This window comes from Marmota flaviventris, chromosome 3, assembly GCF_047511675.1.
Source record: "Marmota flaviventris isolate mMarFla1 chromosome 3, mMarFla1.hap1, whole genome shotgun sequence".
NCBI classification, from domain to species: Eukaryota; Metazoa; Chordata; class Mammalia; order Rodentia; family Sciuridae; genus Marmota; species Marmota flaviventris.
Genome location: NC_092500.1, coordinates 25,259,832 through 25,275,618, shown reverse-complemented (window position 1 = coordinate 25,275,618; position 15,787 = coordinate 25,259,832). Strand labels below are relative to the sequence as shown.

Here is a 15,787-nt window from a genome sequence, read left to right as displayed (position 1 = left end):
TAAATTACTTATTTAGGTGTCAGGGAAGGTTGCAGAGGTGATGACCAAGTTAGAACTTGAAGAATTACAAGAGTTAGACAGGGAACTGCAGTCTTTCTGTGCAGCCTCATTAAAGTCTTCTAGCTTTATTTATCATCCCAACTGACGACACCCAAATGTATACCTGTAGCCCAGGCTTCCTCCTGACGTCCTGATCCTTACATAAACTACTCTGACAGCTCCACATAGACCTTCCTCACATTTAATGTACATGTCTGAAACTAAATGTCTGACTTCCCCCTGAAGCTGCTCCTTTCTCAGCGTTCCTCTGCATAGTGAGTGGTCCCACCACATACAGACTGGAGACTCCTGAGGAATAACTCCTTTCTCTCATATCCACATCCAATTAAATGCTTCCTTTAGTCCACCTCCCAACTGTGTTCTCAGTAGCACATCACTCCCTGGTATAAATTATTCAGTGGCTTCCTGTGGCTCTTAAGCTAAAGACTCAAATCCATAAGGTGATTCTGCAAAATCCATCCCACTTGTCCTTCCAGGCAGGTCACTCTCCTTGTCATGTTCTAGCTCATGCCACACTGGCCTTTCAGTTCTTTGAATACTCCATGCTCCCTTTTGTCTTGGGATCTTCATACTCATTGTTTCTAATGACCAGGAGGCTCTTCCAGCACCTACTCATCCTTCTTAAGTCAATATGCACAGCAGGCCTGTGGGGATTGTCCTCCTATCCTCTCTCTAAAAATCTAGCCTGGGCAACTTGGCAAGACTCTATCTCAAAAATAAAAATAAAAAGGAATAGGAACATAGTTCAGTGGTAAAGTACTCCTGGGTTCAATTCCCAATACCAGGAAAAATAAAAAAAGAAAAAAAATTATGCAGCAGTCTTGATGATTTTTGCATCAAGTGATTAAATGCAGTAAGTATATTAGTCACTATAATTTTAAGTTTCATAGTACCTAGGACTTCTCCTGTGTACTATTAATCACAATAATACCTACTAGTGGTGATAGTTGCTAAGTCTTTCATTTGTCTTCCCTAATGAAATGTAAGCTCCCTGAAGGAAGGGACTTTTTAATTACCCACTGTATCCTGATGCCTAGTGCAATGCCTGCCAGGCTTGAGGATCCAAATTACTTACTGAATGAAGGAGTGAATTCCAGGTGGGGTAGCTACCTGGGCAAGGCAGAAAGATAGTAATATGCATGGAGACTGTAAACTTTGAAACCAGGCATTGACTTTTCTCTAGAAAGTACTATACGGCACCTTCTTCTTCTATAAGGCGGTTTCATCTACATTAAAAATCTAGCAGGGCCCAGATGTGGTGGTGCATACCTGTAATATCAGTGGCTCAGGAGACTGAGGCAGGAGGATCACAAGTTCAAAGTCAGCCTCAGCAACTTGGCGAGACCCTAAGCAACTCAGCAAGATACTGTCTCAAAAAATAAAAAGCGGGGCTGGGAATGTGGCTCAGTGGTTACGTGCCTCTGAGTTCAATCCCCAGTAGCAAAACAACAGGTTTGTTTGTTTGTTTGTTTTGGTTTTTTGCCTGCAATCCCAATGACTTGGTTGAGGCAGGAGGATCTCAAGTTCAAGGCCCTGTGAGTTAGCAAGGCCCTAAGCAACTTAGTGTGACTCTGTGTCAAAATAAAATGAAAACAGCTGGAGATGGGACTCAGTGGTAAAGTAACCCTGGATGCAATCCCTAGTACCCCCAAAACAAAACACAAACAAACAAAACTTCCCTGTCATGTAGTGTAGCCACCTTAATCTTTACCTCAGCTAGATCTCAGCCAGACCTTCTAGATAACTTGCAGCAGATTCTCCAGCAGCACTTGCTGCTTCACCTTGTACTTTACATTATAAAGATGCGTCTTTCCTTAAATTCATGAACCAACCTCTGTTAGTCACAAACTTTTCTCCTGTAGCTTCCTTACCTCTCTCAGCCTTCAAAGAATTAAAAAGAGTTAGGGCCTTTCTCTGGAGTAGGCTTTAGCTTAACGCCTACTTTGTCTTAAAGCCTGTGGCAGGTTTGATCTTCTATCCAGACTACTCAAACTTTCTCCCTGTTGATAGGATGTCATTCATGCATCCACTGGAGCAGCACTTTGAGTTTCCTTTAAGAACTCTTCCTTTTCATTAACACCCTGGTTAACTCACTTTTAGCCCGTCCTGGTTTTCAAGATATCTTCCTCACTAAACTTAGTCATTTTTAGCTTTTGATTTAAAATGAGATATGTGTGGCTCTTCCTTTCACTGGAACACTTAGAAGATATTGTAGGGTTACTAATTAGTTTAACTTCAATATTGTTGTGTCTCAGTGAATATGGAGGCCCCATGAGAGTGACAGGGGTAGGGGAATGACAGGTCGATGGAACAGTCAGAACACATACAACATTTATTCATTAAGTTTTCCATCTCATGTGGGTATGTTCATGGTGCCCCCAAACAACAAACAGATCAAAGATTACTGATCACAGATTACCGCAATATATAAAATAATAATGGAAAAAGTTTAAAATATTGAGAGGGCTGGTGGTGTAACTCAGTAGGAGGGCACTTGTCTAGCATGCACAAGACTCTGGGTTCAATCCCTAGCATTGCAAAAATAAGTCAAGTCAAATCAAATCAAATCAGATATTGTGTGAACTGCCAAAATGTGAGTCAGACACAAAGTATGCACTTGCTGTCAGAAAAATAGCACTAACAGATTTGCAGGTTGCCACAAAATTTCAATTAGTAAAAAATGCAGTATCTATGAAGCACAGTAAAGACAGGTATGTCTGTATGAGTCACACAGCTTCAGGTTTCCTTACTGCTTGTTTAACATTATGGTAGTATGTTTTGGTTAACACAAGTCACAGCAGATTTCAGTTTAAGGTAATTGGTATCATAAAAAACAATGCATTTAAAAGCAAAAGACTTCAAATTGTATCCTAGCTTCACCAGCTCTGTATACATGAAAGGGAAACTCAACTTTTCTATAATTTGGCTTCCTCATTTTCAAGGTGAGATGACACCTACCTCATACATTTGCTATGCCTTTAAATGAAATGTGAAAATTTTCTAGTAAACTATAAAGCACTAGTTATTTTTTAAAATCTTATGTTTCGGGGCTGGGGATGTGGCTCAAGCGGTAGCGCGCTCGCCTGGCATGCGTGCGGCCCAGGTTCGATCCTCAGCACCACATACAAACAGAGATGTTGTGTCCGCCGAAAACTAAAATAAATAACAGGCAATTTATTGAAAAAAAAAAATCTTATGTTTCACTGTAAAAATATTTGAAATTGTCATGTTTGGATCTGGAATGTCCTTCAAAGACCCATGTATTAACAGTTTGGTCCTTAGTGCTACTGGGAGGTGGTGAAACCTTTTAAGAGGTGGAACGTAGTAGAATAAAGCTAGGATTGGGATGTGCTCTTAAAGAGGACATCCTTCCTTTTTCTGGCCCCTTCCTTTTTCTCTCACTTCCTGGCTGTGATGAGGTGGGCAGCCTCCTCTACCACATGCTCCCATCATAATGTGCTGCCTTGCTATGGGCACTACAGCAATGGGTCCACAGACCAAAGAATGAAACCTCTGCAACTGTGAGCCAAAATAAATGTTTTGTCTTCTAAGTTTATTTCTGACTGGTATTTGTTACAGTGATGGAAAGCTGACTAATACAGAAATAGTCACTCAAAAAAAAAAAAAAAAAAAAAAATCAGTGAGGCTGATAGTGGTAGCTCAGTGGTAGAGTGTCTGCTTAACACGTGTGAGGCCCTGGACTGGAACCCTGGCACTATCAACAAAAACAAAAAGATCATTTTACAGCAGTGTTGTCCTATTTTGAGGGATATTTTTATCTTTGTGCTTCTATTATACTATTATATCAGTTGTCAGTCATTTATGTGCATGTAAGTCAACTTTGGAAAAAATCAGTTTTAGGAAAGAAAAGGAAGGAATAAAAAGTCTAATAAAAAACCTAAATGTAAAAAAAAAATGCAGGAGATATGACACTGTCTTACTGGCAAAAATTCATCTAAATGTGTACATTTAAAAAAAAAATTTACCTGGCTGAGAGAATGAAGGAACGTTCAACACTTTCAATCTTTAATTCATTCTGATATGCTTCCTGGGTGGGTTTTCTGACCTGGAAGAAAGCAAAAAAACCTGAGCAAACTCATCCTATTGTAAATTCCAACTCTGAATTGCAGCTGAAGTTGCCTAGTTGCTAACATCCAGGACCAACATTCCTACTCAGCTTGATCTCCATCTCCATCATCTAATCTCCATCACCTACTCTATGCTTCAGATGAATACCCACATCCAGGCCAAATTTCCCAGACCCAGGCCTTTGGTCACAATATTCCCTCCAGCCAGAATTCCTTTCCCCATATTCCAGTGTGGCCACCTATGAACCATACTTTAAGGCTCATTGGCTCTTCTGTCTTAGACTTCCTTGATTCTCCTCTTTCCTAGATGTCTATCAAAATATGCATGCCAGTTCCTCTACTATGCCCATCAAAAGATGTGTGTTTATTTTATAAATTCCTAAATACCTTTCACTATGTCTTTACAGTGATATTTATTACTGTCTACTGTATAGTGTATTATCTTTCTAACTGTGTACTCAATCTTTCTGGGGAGGGAGGCTGAGGTAGACAAAAAGAATCATTCCTCAACTCATCCTCCTACTTTTCATCAAACCTACTACCATGTTTTGTTTATAGTCATTCTCAATAAATATGGTAGAAATAAATTAATGCATGAGTGAACAAATGACATGAATGAATAAGCAGATGCATGAACAGTAGCATAAGGACAGAGAAGAGTTAATGACATGAGAAAGATGATTTCTTAGGGATTCTTCTCTGCATATATAAACATGTCTGAGTAAAAAAAAAAAAAAAATGTTCTAGGGCTGGGGATGAAACTCAGTGTTACAGTACTAGTCTAGCATGCAGGAGGCCCTGAATTTGATCTCCAGCACCACAAACAAACAAAGCAAAGCAAAACAAACGAACAAACACAAAAAACCTCTAACAGATGCACTGACCTTCATTCCAGCCAATGAGAGCATGTTGTTCAGTTTATACATCCCAGATTGTACCGGTGTTGTATACAACAGGGCATCATTAAACTGAAAGTAGAAATATTTCATAGGACAAATTACAGAAAGTAATACTAGCTACAATGATACTGATATGATAAAGAAAATAAAGGGAAAATATTACCTCATGTTAATAGCTCTCTGAACAAAATACTTATGTTCTGCTGATATATACTAAAACCATGTAAAATGTTTTAGGAGAATATTATTCAAAAGGCAATTTCTAGAAAATGTGTTTCCTTTCTAAGTTCTATAACAGATTTAAGGTTTTCTGAATTCTAAATCCCACCAAGGTTTCAGTCTCCCTGAAAAAATAATTGCTTTTTTAAAAACAGTTCTACCAATCTAGAAATTAAACTAAATTCCAAAAGAAAATCATTTTCTGATATGCATCATAACAGACCTTATTTTCTATACTTGAAATGAAACTAAATAATATGGCCAAAGACTCCACTAAAACTGGTATTTGAATGTGTTGTGTTTGTGTGTTGTATATAAATGTCTTGTTACATTAAGCAATGACCTGGACACATCAGAGTTACATGTGGCCTCTTACCAGGAAAAACATTCGGGGCTGCATGACCTTCCGGGATAGCTTCTTCAGAATTCCTTCTTTGAGAAAAACCTGATTCATCCAAGCAAAAACTCAGTTATTCCAACCATCGCATTACAATTGCAATATACATACAATTTCTTTTTCATTTTTCTTCCCTAAGAATAATTTTTTTTTTTTTTTTTTTTTTTTTTTTTTTGGTGGGAGCCTGGAACAACTAGGACAAATTTCCCTGTGACTTTTTATAGTCATGCCTTTTTTCTATTGTGGTGCCGGTGATCAAGCCCAGGTACTCCTGCAAGTGTTCTATCACTGAGCTACAATCCTGCCCACCCCCAATACTTTTCTTTTTAAACCCTGTAAGTCACTTAGAAACTGGACAAAAGGAAAGATTAAAAAAAAAAAAAAGCCAGAAAATAAAAGGAAAACAAAACAAGAATAGGATTAGATAAGCATACAAAGTTTCATAAATCATATATTGGCCCCAGGGGAACTATATGGACTGATATGTAATTGAGTGCGTACTTAGTCCTGAGGCATATACAGCATCCGGATAACTGCATTTTGTAATTTTCCCGAATTCATTCCCCAGGCCACTTCTGTGCTCTATGAGGAGCATCAAAATATCAATTTTCTCCCTCCCTTCATAATCCTCTTTGCATCAAAGATTTTAAGTATAATTGACTTCAAAGCTGTGTGAGGTTAGCTGGTATTACAAAATAAAAATGATCCCATTAAATCATTTTATTGGGACTCTGTGGGGTCCCTTGCCTTTCTCCTAATTGAATTGGACTTCTTGTCATGGTGACTTACATTATAAATGTTTTGAATGGATGGAGCAATCCATATTAGGTCAGCGAAGACTAACAATAATGAGTAATCTATTTTCATAACTAAAATAAAAATTAGCTACAGATGGTGCCTGAATACGTGTTAAATTTGCAAAAGGTAGTCTATAACACTTACCCGTCCAGGCTGCACTATTTCATGGTGTCCATTTAAGCTGTACTGAATTTGCATAAGTTTCTGAAAGTTGTCCTAGAGAAAGACAACGTAGAGCACATGAAGGCCCAGGCTCCCAGGTTGAACAGTGTACTAGTCAATGATAAGATACTTACTCCTTGCTTCATGGTGTCGTTGGCATGGTTTGCTACCTCTATTACAACTGCAAGGGCATCTAAAATAGAAGGGGGCTTCTGGTTATTACCACTGACACACACAGTTTGCAACATTAAGCATTTCCAGATGACAGGGCAGTTATTTCATAGCAACCAAACTCTGGTGGAGCTGGGTTAACTGTGAGTAGGCGGAAACATAGACAATAAGGTTCAATCGGGATGTATCCAAGGAAAACAAGCAAAACATAATACCTGTGAACAAAAATGAGCCACAGAAAGACTCCAAAGAGACAGGGTAGACCATGTTTATCAATAACATAATTTCAGGGTTTCTTTGTGCTGGGATTTGTTGCCCTCTGGAAGTTTACAAGGGTTAGAATAGGATTTTACCAGGAAGCAAAGGACCACATCAATATAGACTGTCACAGGGAAGAGGGATCATGAGAGACAAGGATCCTGGCATAGGAAACAAGAACTATGAGAAATAATTATTTAAAAGGCTCAAGGGTTGGGGTATCTGGTCTGATTCCAAGAGGTGTGGGTTAGAAAGGAGAGAAATCTAAGATCTAATGTGCTTCCATGTGGCATTTCTGGAAGCACACTAGATCTTAGGAACGTACAAGCATCATTTTTTGAGCTAGCTTATTCAGCTTCATGGATCAATCTATGTTTTATACTTTACATTCGCCTCTTGCCTTCTGCAGTCTTTTGTAAAGTATTTTTTGAATACTCTGGTCTTGTCACCTTTGGAACTGGATATAAAGGATAAAGTCTGCCTTTTGTCTGCTTTTGGGAAGTACTTGTTTTCCATCCAAGGCAGCAGCACTCCCTAGGGACATGTGGACATGTGTAAAGACAACTTGTGGTCATCACAATGACCAGGAAGGTCACTGGCCTTTAGTGGGTAGAAGACAGGGATTCTAAACACCCTGCAGTACTCAGAAATCCACAGAAATAAGATTATCCTGTATAATATGACAGTGGCATCACCAACTGAGAAAAAATGAACACATGATGAATAGTCATGCCCTTCAGAGGCTTTGTGGAAGTGATGATGTTTATCAATGATAAAAAAAAATAAAAGACCAATTTTTTAAAAGGGGTTGATATTTTTTGGTTTAATTACTGTAACTCATCAAGAGACTCTCTAAAAATAACCCTGAAACTTTCCATAGTCTTTAAACATTATTGCGATTAGTTTGTGTGTGTGTGTGTGTGTGTGAGAAAGAGAGAGAGAGAGAGAGGGAGAGAGAAATGTTGGGGATCAAACCATGTCCTTGCTCAAGCTAGGACAGAGTTCTAGCTACACTCCCAGCCCTTTCACTGTTATTAAAGATAAGCAGAGGGGCTGGGGTTGTGGCTCAGTGGTAGCCCGCTTGCCTAGCATGTGTGAGGCACTGGGTTCGATCCTCAGCACCACATAAAAAATAAACAAATAAAATAAAAGGTATTGTGTCCATTAAAAAAAAGATAAGCAGTATTTCCTTATATAGCAATCCCAACCATATATCAGAATTTATGCACCTGGCACGATCATCAGAGCACATATTCCATGTTACCCTATGTGTGTTCCCCGCTTTCTGGCCTGATGGGGCTCCCAGTGGGTAGAACAGAGAAGCCTTGGGATGTAAGAAGTGCATGAATGATAAAATGGCTGTGACCTAGTCACCTGGTCTCCAAGCTCTGTCTTCTCCAGTCCATTCTGCGATTCTGCTTTCCCCACATCATCTCTACAAGAGGGCCTGGTGACTCTTCAGCTGGCTGTCAGCTTACCTCGCAAAGATGTATTTTATCTCATCTCCCTCACCCTCAGGCAACCTAATCCGCAGCGGCCCACCACACTCTTCTGGTGGCCTGTGCATCTTACTGTTCTCTGTTTATTCTAATTTATGCCTTTGTGAAAGTGTGTAATTTCCATTAAACAAGCTTCTTAATCTCTGGCCCTATATTTGTTTCATCCACAAAATGGAGCTAATGACTCACTTTATTTGAAGGCAGAAGCTCTGGGACATGGAACAGATGTCTCTTGAGGTCCCATTTGCCAAGATCTCTCTACTATTTTTTGTTCTTTCTTTTTTTCCTGGTGCTAAGGATTGAACCCAGAGCCTACAGCCTGCCAAGTATGTGCTACCACTGAGCTAACCCCCAACCTCTGCCAACAATCGTTATCTTCACAGCACAGACTTTGTTCAGCAATGCTCACTCTTCTTCTTGCCCACCCTTTAGCTCCTCTCCAGATCTCTTCTTTCTAAGCAAATCTTCCTGCCTCTCCAACTATCACCTTTCTCCTTCTCTCAAATCATTCTGTACTTCTCAGGCATCCTCACCCTCAACCATCTGCTGGGCTGGGGACACAGCTCAGTGGTAGTGTTGCCCAGTATGCAGGAAGCCTGGGTTCAATCCTCAGCACTGGGAGGAAAAAAATAAAAGAAGGAAGAGGAGGAACAAAAGGAGGAGTGGAAAAAAGCCATTTGCTTTCATTTCTTTTCTTTGAGTACTAGGGATTGAACCTAGCAGCACTCTACCAAGGAGTTACATTCCCACACCTTTTAAAATTTTGAGACAGGGTCTCATTAACTAGCCCACATAGGCCTAAAACTTGCCATCCTCCTGTCTCAGTTTACCAAGTAGCTGGGATTACAGGAATGCACCATTGTGCCCAGCCCGTCTGCTTTATTCTTTATTTCATGGGGATTATAGACTTCTTCATCAATTAGATTATATGTTCACAGAATAGAAGAAGCAGGTCATACTGCTTTTCCTTTAAAAAGAAATGGAACTTTAAAAAATATATCATCATTAAAGAATCCCAAAATAACATGGTATTTTAGACTATCCTTGATTCATATAGCTTAGGCACTTCATGGACTCATAACCTTCAAGCTTAAAAGAACCCTGCAGATCTTCTCATTCAATCGCTATGTTTGAAAGATGAAGAAGTGGACATCTACAGAACTTGAACAGGGGCACAGAGTGACTGAGCACATTCAGGAGTGTCCTGACCCCAGGCCATGCCAGGGCCATTCTCTCAGGAAGCTGGCTCTTGGTAGGGCTGCCTATGACCTCTAGAGACCCCTACAGTCTCTCTTGTCACTAGCCACATTTTACTACTTTACTTGGTTCTATTTTAATCTGTCCAAAAGATTTTTTTTTAAAGCTTTAAGCCTTCTTATGAACCGAACAATTTTGTACAAGGGTTTTGCTATCAGTATATTTTTTACTTTCCTGATCTAAATAAAACATGATACAGAAACGTTTGCAACATGGGATGGCAAAAGTTATTTACCTTGAGTGTCTCTGTAATCTCCAGAATCTTCTAAGAGATTCTTCAAATAATCTAGAAAAAAAAATATTATAGCCTTTAGCACAATGAAGCACTGAACCTCCAAACACTTATCTTCTTATTCAGTATTTCACTTGGTTTTGTTATTCTCCAACTTGTGCTGACTTTCTAAAAACATGAAAAAATAAAGCCTTGAAAATAAAATTGAAATCAGGACTTAGAATCAGAGCTGCACAAACCCTTAGAAGTCACTTCTATCGTTGTGAAGGAATCAGATGACTGAGTAAAAGAACTCACTCAAATCACATGATCTCTTTGTTCCAGAGCCAGGACCAGAATCCAGGTCTCCTGGTGCCTGTTCAGTTGTTCTTTTGCCCCAACATACATCAAACACCTTAACCGCCAAATCTAGTAATATATATATATATATATATATATATATATATATATATATATATATATATATATATATAATACATATATATACATATGTATGTATATGTGTGTGTAAAAATATATTTATGGTACTGGAGACTGAACCTATGAACCCTCTGCCACTGAGCTACATCCACAGCTCTTTCTACTTTTTATTTTAATAGGAATTATTTTAATAGGAACTTGCTAAGTTGCCTAAAATGGCCTTGAACTTATGCTTCTCCTGCCTCCAGTTTCTGCTGGAATTATAGGCATGGGCCACTGCACCCAGTCAGATCTAGGACAAAATTCTAAGACAATTAATCTAAGCATCCTTCAATGCCCAGGGCACCAAAGGAACTCAATACATGTGCCTGAATCAGTGGTTTTCAAGTGGGGACACATTTACTCACCAGGGGACATCTGCTAATGTCTGGAGACATTTTTAGTTGTCACAATTAGGGCTAAGGGGGTGCTACTGGCAGCTGGTGGCTAGAGGCTATGGATGCTGCTAAACACCCTGTAATAAAGCCTAACAACAAAGAATTATCTGGCCTAAATGTCAATATGCCTGAGGCTGAGAAATCCTGGTCTATATGACGATGGCTGACAAATAAACAGTATGGTATATAGTACTTCTGAAAAGACAAACGAAACCGAGGCAAACGGTTGTATGTAACAAATCTTCAACACCAACGAATGTCACAGGAATTCAAGGGAACACCTCCTTCTCTGCTGAGAAACACAGGATGGCTTCCCTGTACCTATCAAATCAGTGCAAATTCCTTTCCATGAAATTTACCATACCCCACTGCCTGGTCCCTTTCCATTCATCTGACCCTTTGTCCTTAACCACATAATGGGTTGTGCATAATTCCTTCAACACTTCTCATATTTCCTTGCTCCATGCTCTTTGTCTCTAGGACTCCTTTCTTCTAAATCCTTTTCACTGTCACTGTATATAATTCAAGTCATATTCTGTGTGTGTGTGTGTGGGGGGGGGGGGGGGGGCTGGGGATTGAGTCCAGGGCTTCTGCATGCTAGCATGTGGTTTCCCACTGAGCTATACTCCTAGCCTTCAACTCAAATTTTTCAAGGATTATCTCAAATTTTTGTTCTCCTACAAAACTTTCCATTTGAAAGAACCATTTTCTCCCTGTGAATAGGATCTGACATGGCAGTTACTTGTTTTATGCCTTCTATCATTTTCTTTTTCACTGGATTCAAAGCTCCTTGAGGACAGGACCCACATCACCTTTATCTCTAAGAGTTTTGCACACAGGGGATAACAAATGCTTAATGAGTTAAAAAAAAATTTTTTTTTAAACTGGGAACTGAACCCAGGGCCTTGCACATGCTAAACAAGTGTTCTACCTCTGAGCTACACTCCAGTCCCCCAACATTTTATTTAAAGGCAGGACTGTGTCTTAGTTTAGGTAAAAGGCAATAAAGGCAGAAAACAATCTGAATGCCAGTAGGAGTCCAGAAAATAAAAGGAGGAAAGGCATGTTCAAAGACTGACTGCATTGCTATCAGACCCAATCTCTATTTAGCAACACTATGGAACAGATACAGTTTCATCCTGTTGATTCTGAAGTCATGCTCAAAGGCACAAAGGAAAACTTGGATGTCAGTGCCAGCTTTTTGAACGTAATAATGACCCACACACGCCCAACTGCTGAAACTTCCTAAGTCATTGAGACACTGATCCAAGAGCCTGTGTAAGTCTAGACATGCATATTACCAACACCCAGCACTGGCAGTGAGCTGTGATGAAACATTGTGTGTAATAACCACACTGAGGTTCCCTGCACTGGGGCCTAGGTTCCATCCTGGCAGGAATCACTTCACTATTTACAACTTGAAGTAATCTCAACTCACAGGTTGAAGAGCATGCCTCTGATGGAAGAGCTTCTGAAAACCACAGAAATTAACAAAATACATTGATTATGCATTATACTTAGCTCTACTTAGAAATGAAAAAAAAAAAATAACCTTATTCTCATTCTGATTCCTTCTGTATATAAGCCATGTTTGGCAAATCCAACTGTTTAATAATCCTGTTGCTGGGAGTGATGTGGTTGAGACAAACTTACCTTTCTTGTTAGAGGTTCTCAATGCCTGAGTTATCTCATGAATCAAAAGTAATTTTCTTTAAGCTTTTAGTCAGTTGAAGTGTATGGAAAGGAAAGCAGGTTTGCTTAAATACCAGATACATGACAAATTTCAATTTTGTCTTCAAAACTGAAATATATTTGAGCAAACAGACATTTCTCTACACCAACGGCTCCCTAGAAGATGTCCATATTAGGAAATCCTGACCTCAGAATCACTGTGCTGAGTGAGCCTGATAAGCTTTTGAGCTGCTTTTTGTTTTGCTTATAATTAAGTTCGACCACAGGCCTGTCAATCTGAACTTTTAAGAACCAAGTCTATATACACAAATTGGCTAAGCAGAAAACATGCCACAAAAGTGTTGCAACATCATGCTATCGTGGAAATGATGGATTTAAGTCTGCTCTCTTTGCCAATTTTGGAAAACCTCTTAATAATGTTTTCCAAGATCCAATTTTCCAACTTATCCCTCCATGTATGCTTTTAGGGTTGTGTAGCCATATATCCTTCGGAGAACTTCTACCTTTTCAAGAAGACAGGAATATGATCCCCTTAAATAGTTATGAATCACCCAGTGCCTTAGATGCAGCATGATAAGTGTCTGACTGATCACCCTGAGTCAGACGGGAGGAGCACTGAAACCGCGAGCTGCCCCAGTGACTGCTATAACCAAGGTGGAACCCAGGAGAGGAGACTAGACAGACAGGCCTGCATTGGTCATGGGAATTATTTACCACCTACCACTTAGGACCAAGCTTCCTGGAGAAACTTTCATAATAACAATGGGGAGAACAGTCATTTCAGTTTGCCATGTGAGACTTGTAGTATCTTATGGCTTTCCCGCTCCTGCCCAAACAAACTAAGTGAGCACTGTTCAAAATTTCACTAATAAAAGTGCATCAGATGTCACTAACTTTTTTTTGTTGTTGTTTCTTTAATCAAAGAAAAATGAAAATTGGTGCAGTGTATGGGCACCACAAAATGTATCCTCTGGCCACCAGGTGGCACCGTTGATTTATAAGTTAATTAACTCCTGATCAAAGCCTGTCAGTAGCACAAAAGTAACAGAAACACACCAAGTGCAATCTCCAGGGATATATGCAAGTTACCTTTTCACTCATGCAAGGCCAAGGATAAAAAGAGGAGGGCCTAGCAAATACAATACCTGGTTAAAGGTCTAACTTTTCTCTGTAAGTGTTCCTAGTAAGCCTTAGTACTCCTTGATTACCTCATCAGTCATTAGCCAACTGAAAAGAGAAACTATTCCGAAGCTCTACAGTTAACCTTTACTAAAAATTAGTCATCAGTGGGAAGCTGGGACTCTCTACATTGAACTCCCAGTCGGATTCCTAGACTGTGTGCTGAAAAAGTGTTGGTGGCAGAGCACAGAGGAAATGAGCATATGAGGGGGTAACATTCCAGAGACAAGTGTTTCGAATTTAAGGATATTTCTTGCTTTGTATTATTCAGATTTCTTCCTCCCTCCATAAATATTTAGTGAGCTCAGCAACACATACAGAATTACAGGATCCTGAGAAATCCTGGCTTGTAAAATAAAGTACAGACCATTTTAAAAACCCAAATAAACATCTAAGCATCAAGTTACAAGATTGACATCTTCAAGGCAGCTTGGTGAAGTAGTTGAGAGCCTTGAAAGGAAATCAGAAGATGGAAATTCTTACTCCCCTGGTCTAGTCATGTTGAGTCAAGGCTCAGTACCTTAAAAATGCATTTTTATTCTTTTTTACTTATTTTTGGGGTGTTGGGGAACAAACCCAGGGCCTAACACATGCTAAGCAAGTGCTCTAACCACCGAGCTGCACCTCCAGCCTCCACAGCATTTTTGGATGTCAATATCCCCATACATAAAAGAATCAGGCTGGCAGGTTGGAAAACTGTAATGACTCTCATTCTAAAGCACTGTGAGGCATACTTTGTTTAATTCTAAAATGCATTAGGAGAAGTTTGGAGATTCAAAAACAAAAGAGAAAACTTAAACCACAAATAACACCTCTCTAAAATAATGAGTACAATTTTCAACCATTTCCTTTTCTTATAAATGCTCAATTTGACATAGTAATATATAGAATTTTATACTCCACTTTTGCCCATGATGATCTTCCCTTACATCTGTTGTTCAGGCAATAATTATAAATACCATTCTTTTTTGCTCTTGAAAGTTAACAGGTTCAGATGATAAGTGGTAAGTAGTGTTTGTTTGTTGTAGTACTGGTTCTTGAACCCAGGGGCTCTCTACCACTAAGCTACATCCCCAGCCCAGGCCTGCCTAAGGGCGGGGGGGGGGGGGGGGGGGGGGGGGGGGAAGTGGCCCTTTTGGATTCTCAGCCTCCAGGCTAATGGCTTGGAAAGCAAGCAGTACCTTTCTGTGAATAAGAAAAGGCCCCTTCATTTGGGCAGATGCACCCCTCAGCAGGGCACAAAATATGGCTACAAAGCACAGGCTGCACTCGGACCTCACTCATGTACCCTGGAGCAGAGTACAGCCACACGAGGAAGCTTGTGTCTGTACTAGACTTTGATAACAGTAGTCCCAAAGTTGTACCCCCAGAGGACGCAGGAACCAAAATTGACTCCAGGCTTATCCTAGGTTACTTTTGCAGCAGATCTCACAACGGACAGAAGAATTTCTCCAGGTTAAGCATACCCAAAATGCCCTTAGATGATGAGTCAAACCCACAAGAAGTCTCTCATCAAAAGTAAACATTATTTTGCCTTGGCTGAGACTATGTTTCTTAGTGGATACATTTTCCAATCATTAAGGCTGCCAGTTTATCAAGTGAGAATCGTTAAAGAGTACAGAAATGGCCTTGGCATAGTTAACCCACACTTAAAAAAGCTCTTATCCATATTTTTCCCCACCATCCTATCAACAAAGAGTAAATTTAGGTTTATAGCATATTTTGCTATCCAACAGCCCAGTGAAAAATAAAGAAAATATAAGCACAAAGTAAGTTCAAATTTAACTAAATTTCAGTGTTTTCTCCAGTTGGAACAGTTCCTGATGGGAGCCCATGATTCCGACAAAAACTGTGAGAGAAACTCTAGCAACAAATTCTGCTTGCTAAATCTTTGCCAAGACAAGTCCCAGCAACCGAGGCATTTGGCTACTTCCAGGGAATCTGGGTCAAATCTGTACTCAGAATTGGAATAAGAATGGTTTTGCAGTAAGGTCTATGGGGAGAAGTCAGGGTCTCAGC

General features: G+C 39.7%; 1 protein-coding gene across 3 annotated transcripts in view; it reads right to left on the bottom strand.

Moving 5' to 3' along the window:
- Positions 1–15,787, bottom strand: part of Fgd6 (FYVE, RhoGEF and PH domain containing 6) — a 113,788-nt gene that overhangs the window by 19,338 nt on the left and 78,663 nt on the right. For all 3 annotated transcript variants that reach the window (XM_071609630.1, XM_071609631.1, XM_027952511.2), the window contains exons 9-14: positions 10,044–10,094; positions 6,758–6,816; positions 6,606–6,677; positions 5,643–5,711; positions 5,033–5,116; positions 4,047–4,126 (exon numbers count right to left, since the gene is read on the bottom strand). In XM_071609630.1, the coding sequence (XP_071465731.1) occupies positions 4,047–4,126; positions 5,033–5,116; positions 5,643–5,711; positions 6,606–6,677; positions 6,758–6,816; positions 10,044–10,094 (415 nt within the window). The remainder of the gene's footprint in view (positions 1–4,046; positions 4,127–5,032; positions 5,117–5,642; positions 5,712–6,605; positions 6,678–6,757; positions 6,817–10,043; positions 10,095–15,787) is intronic.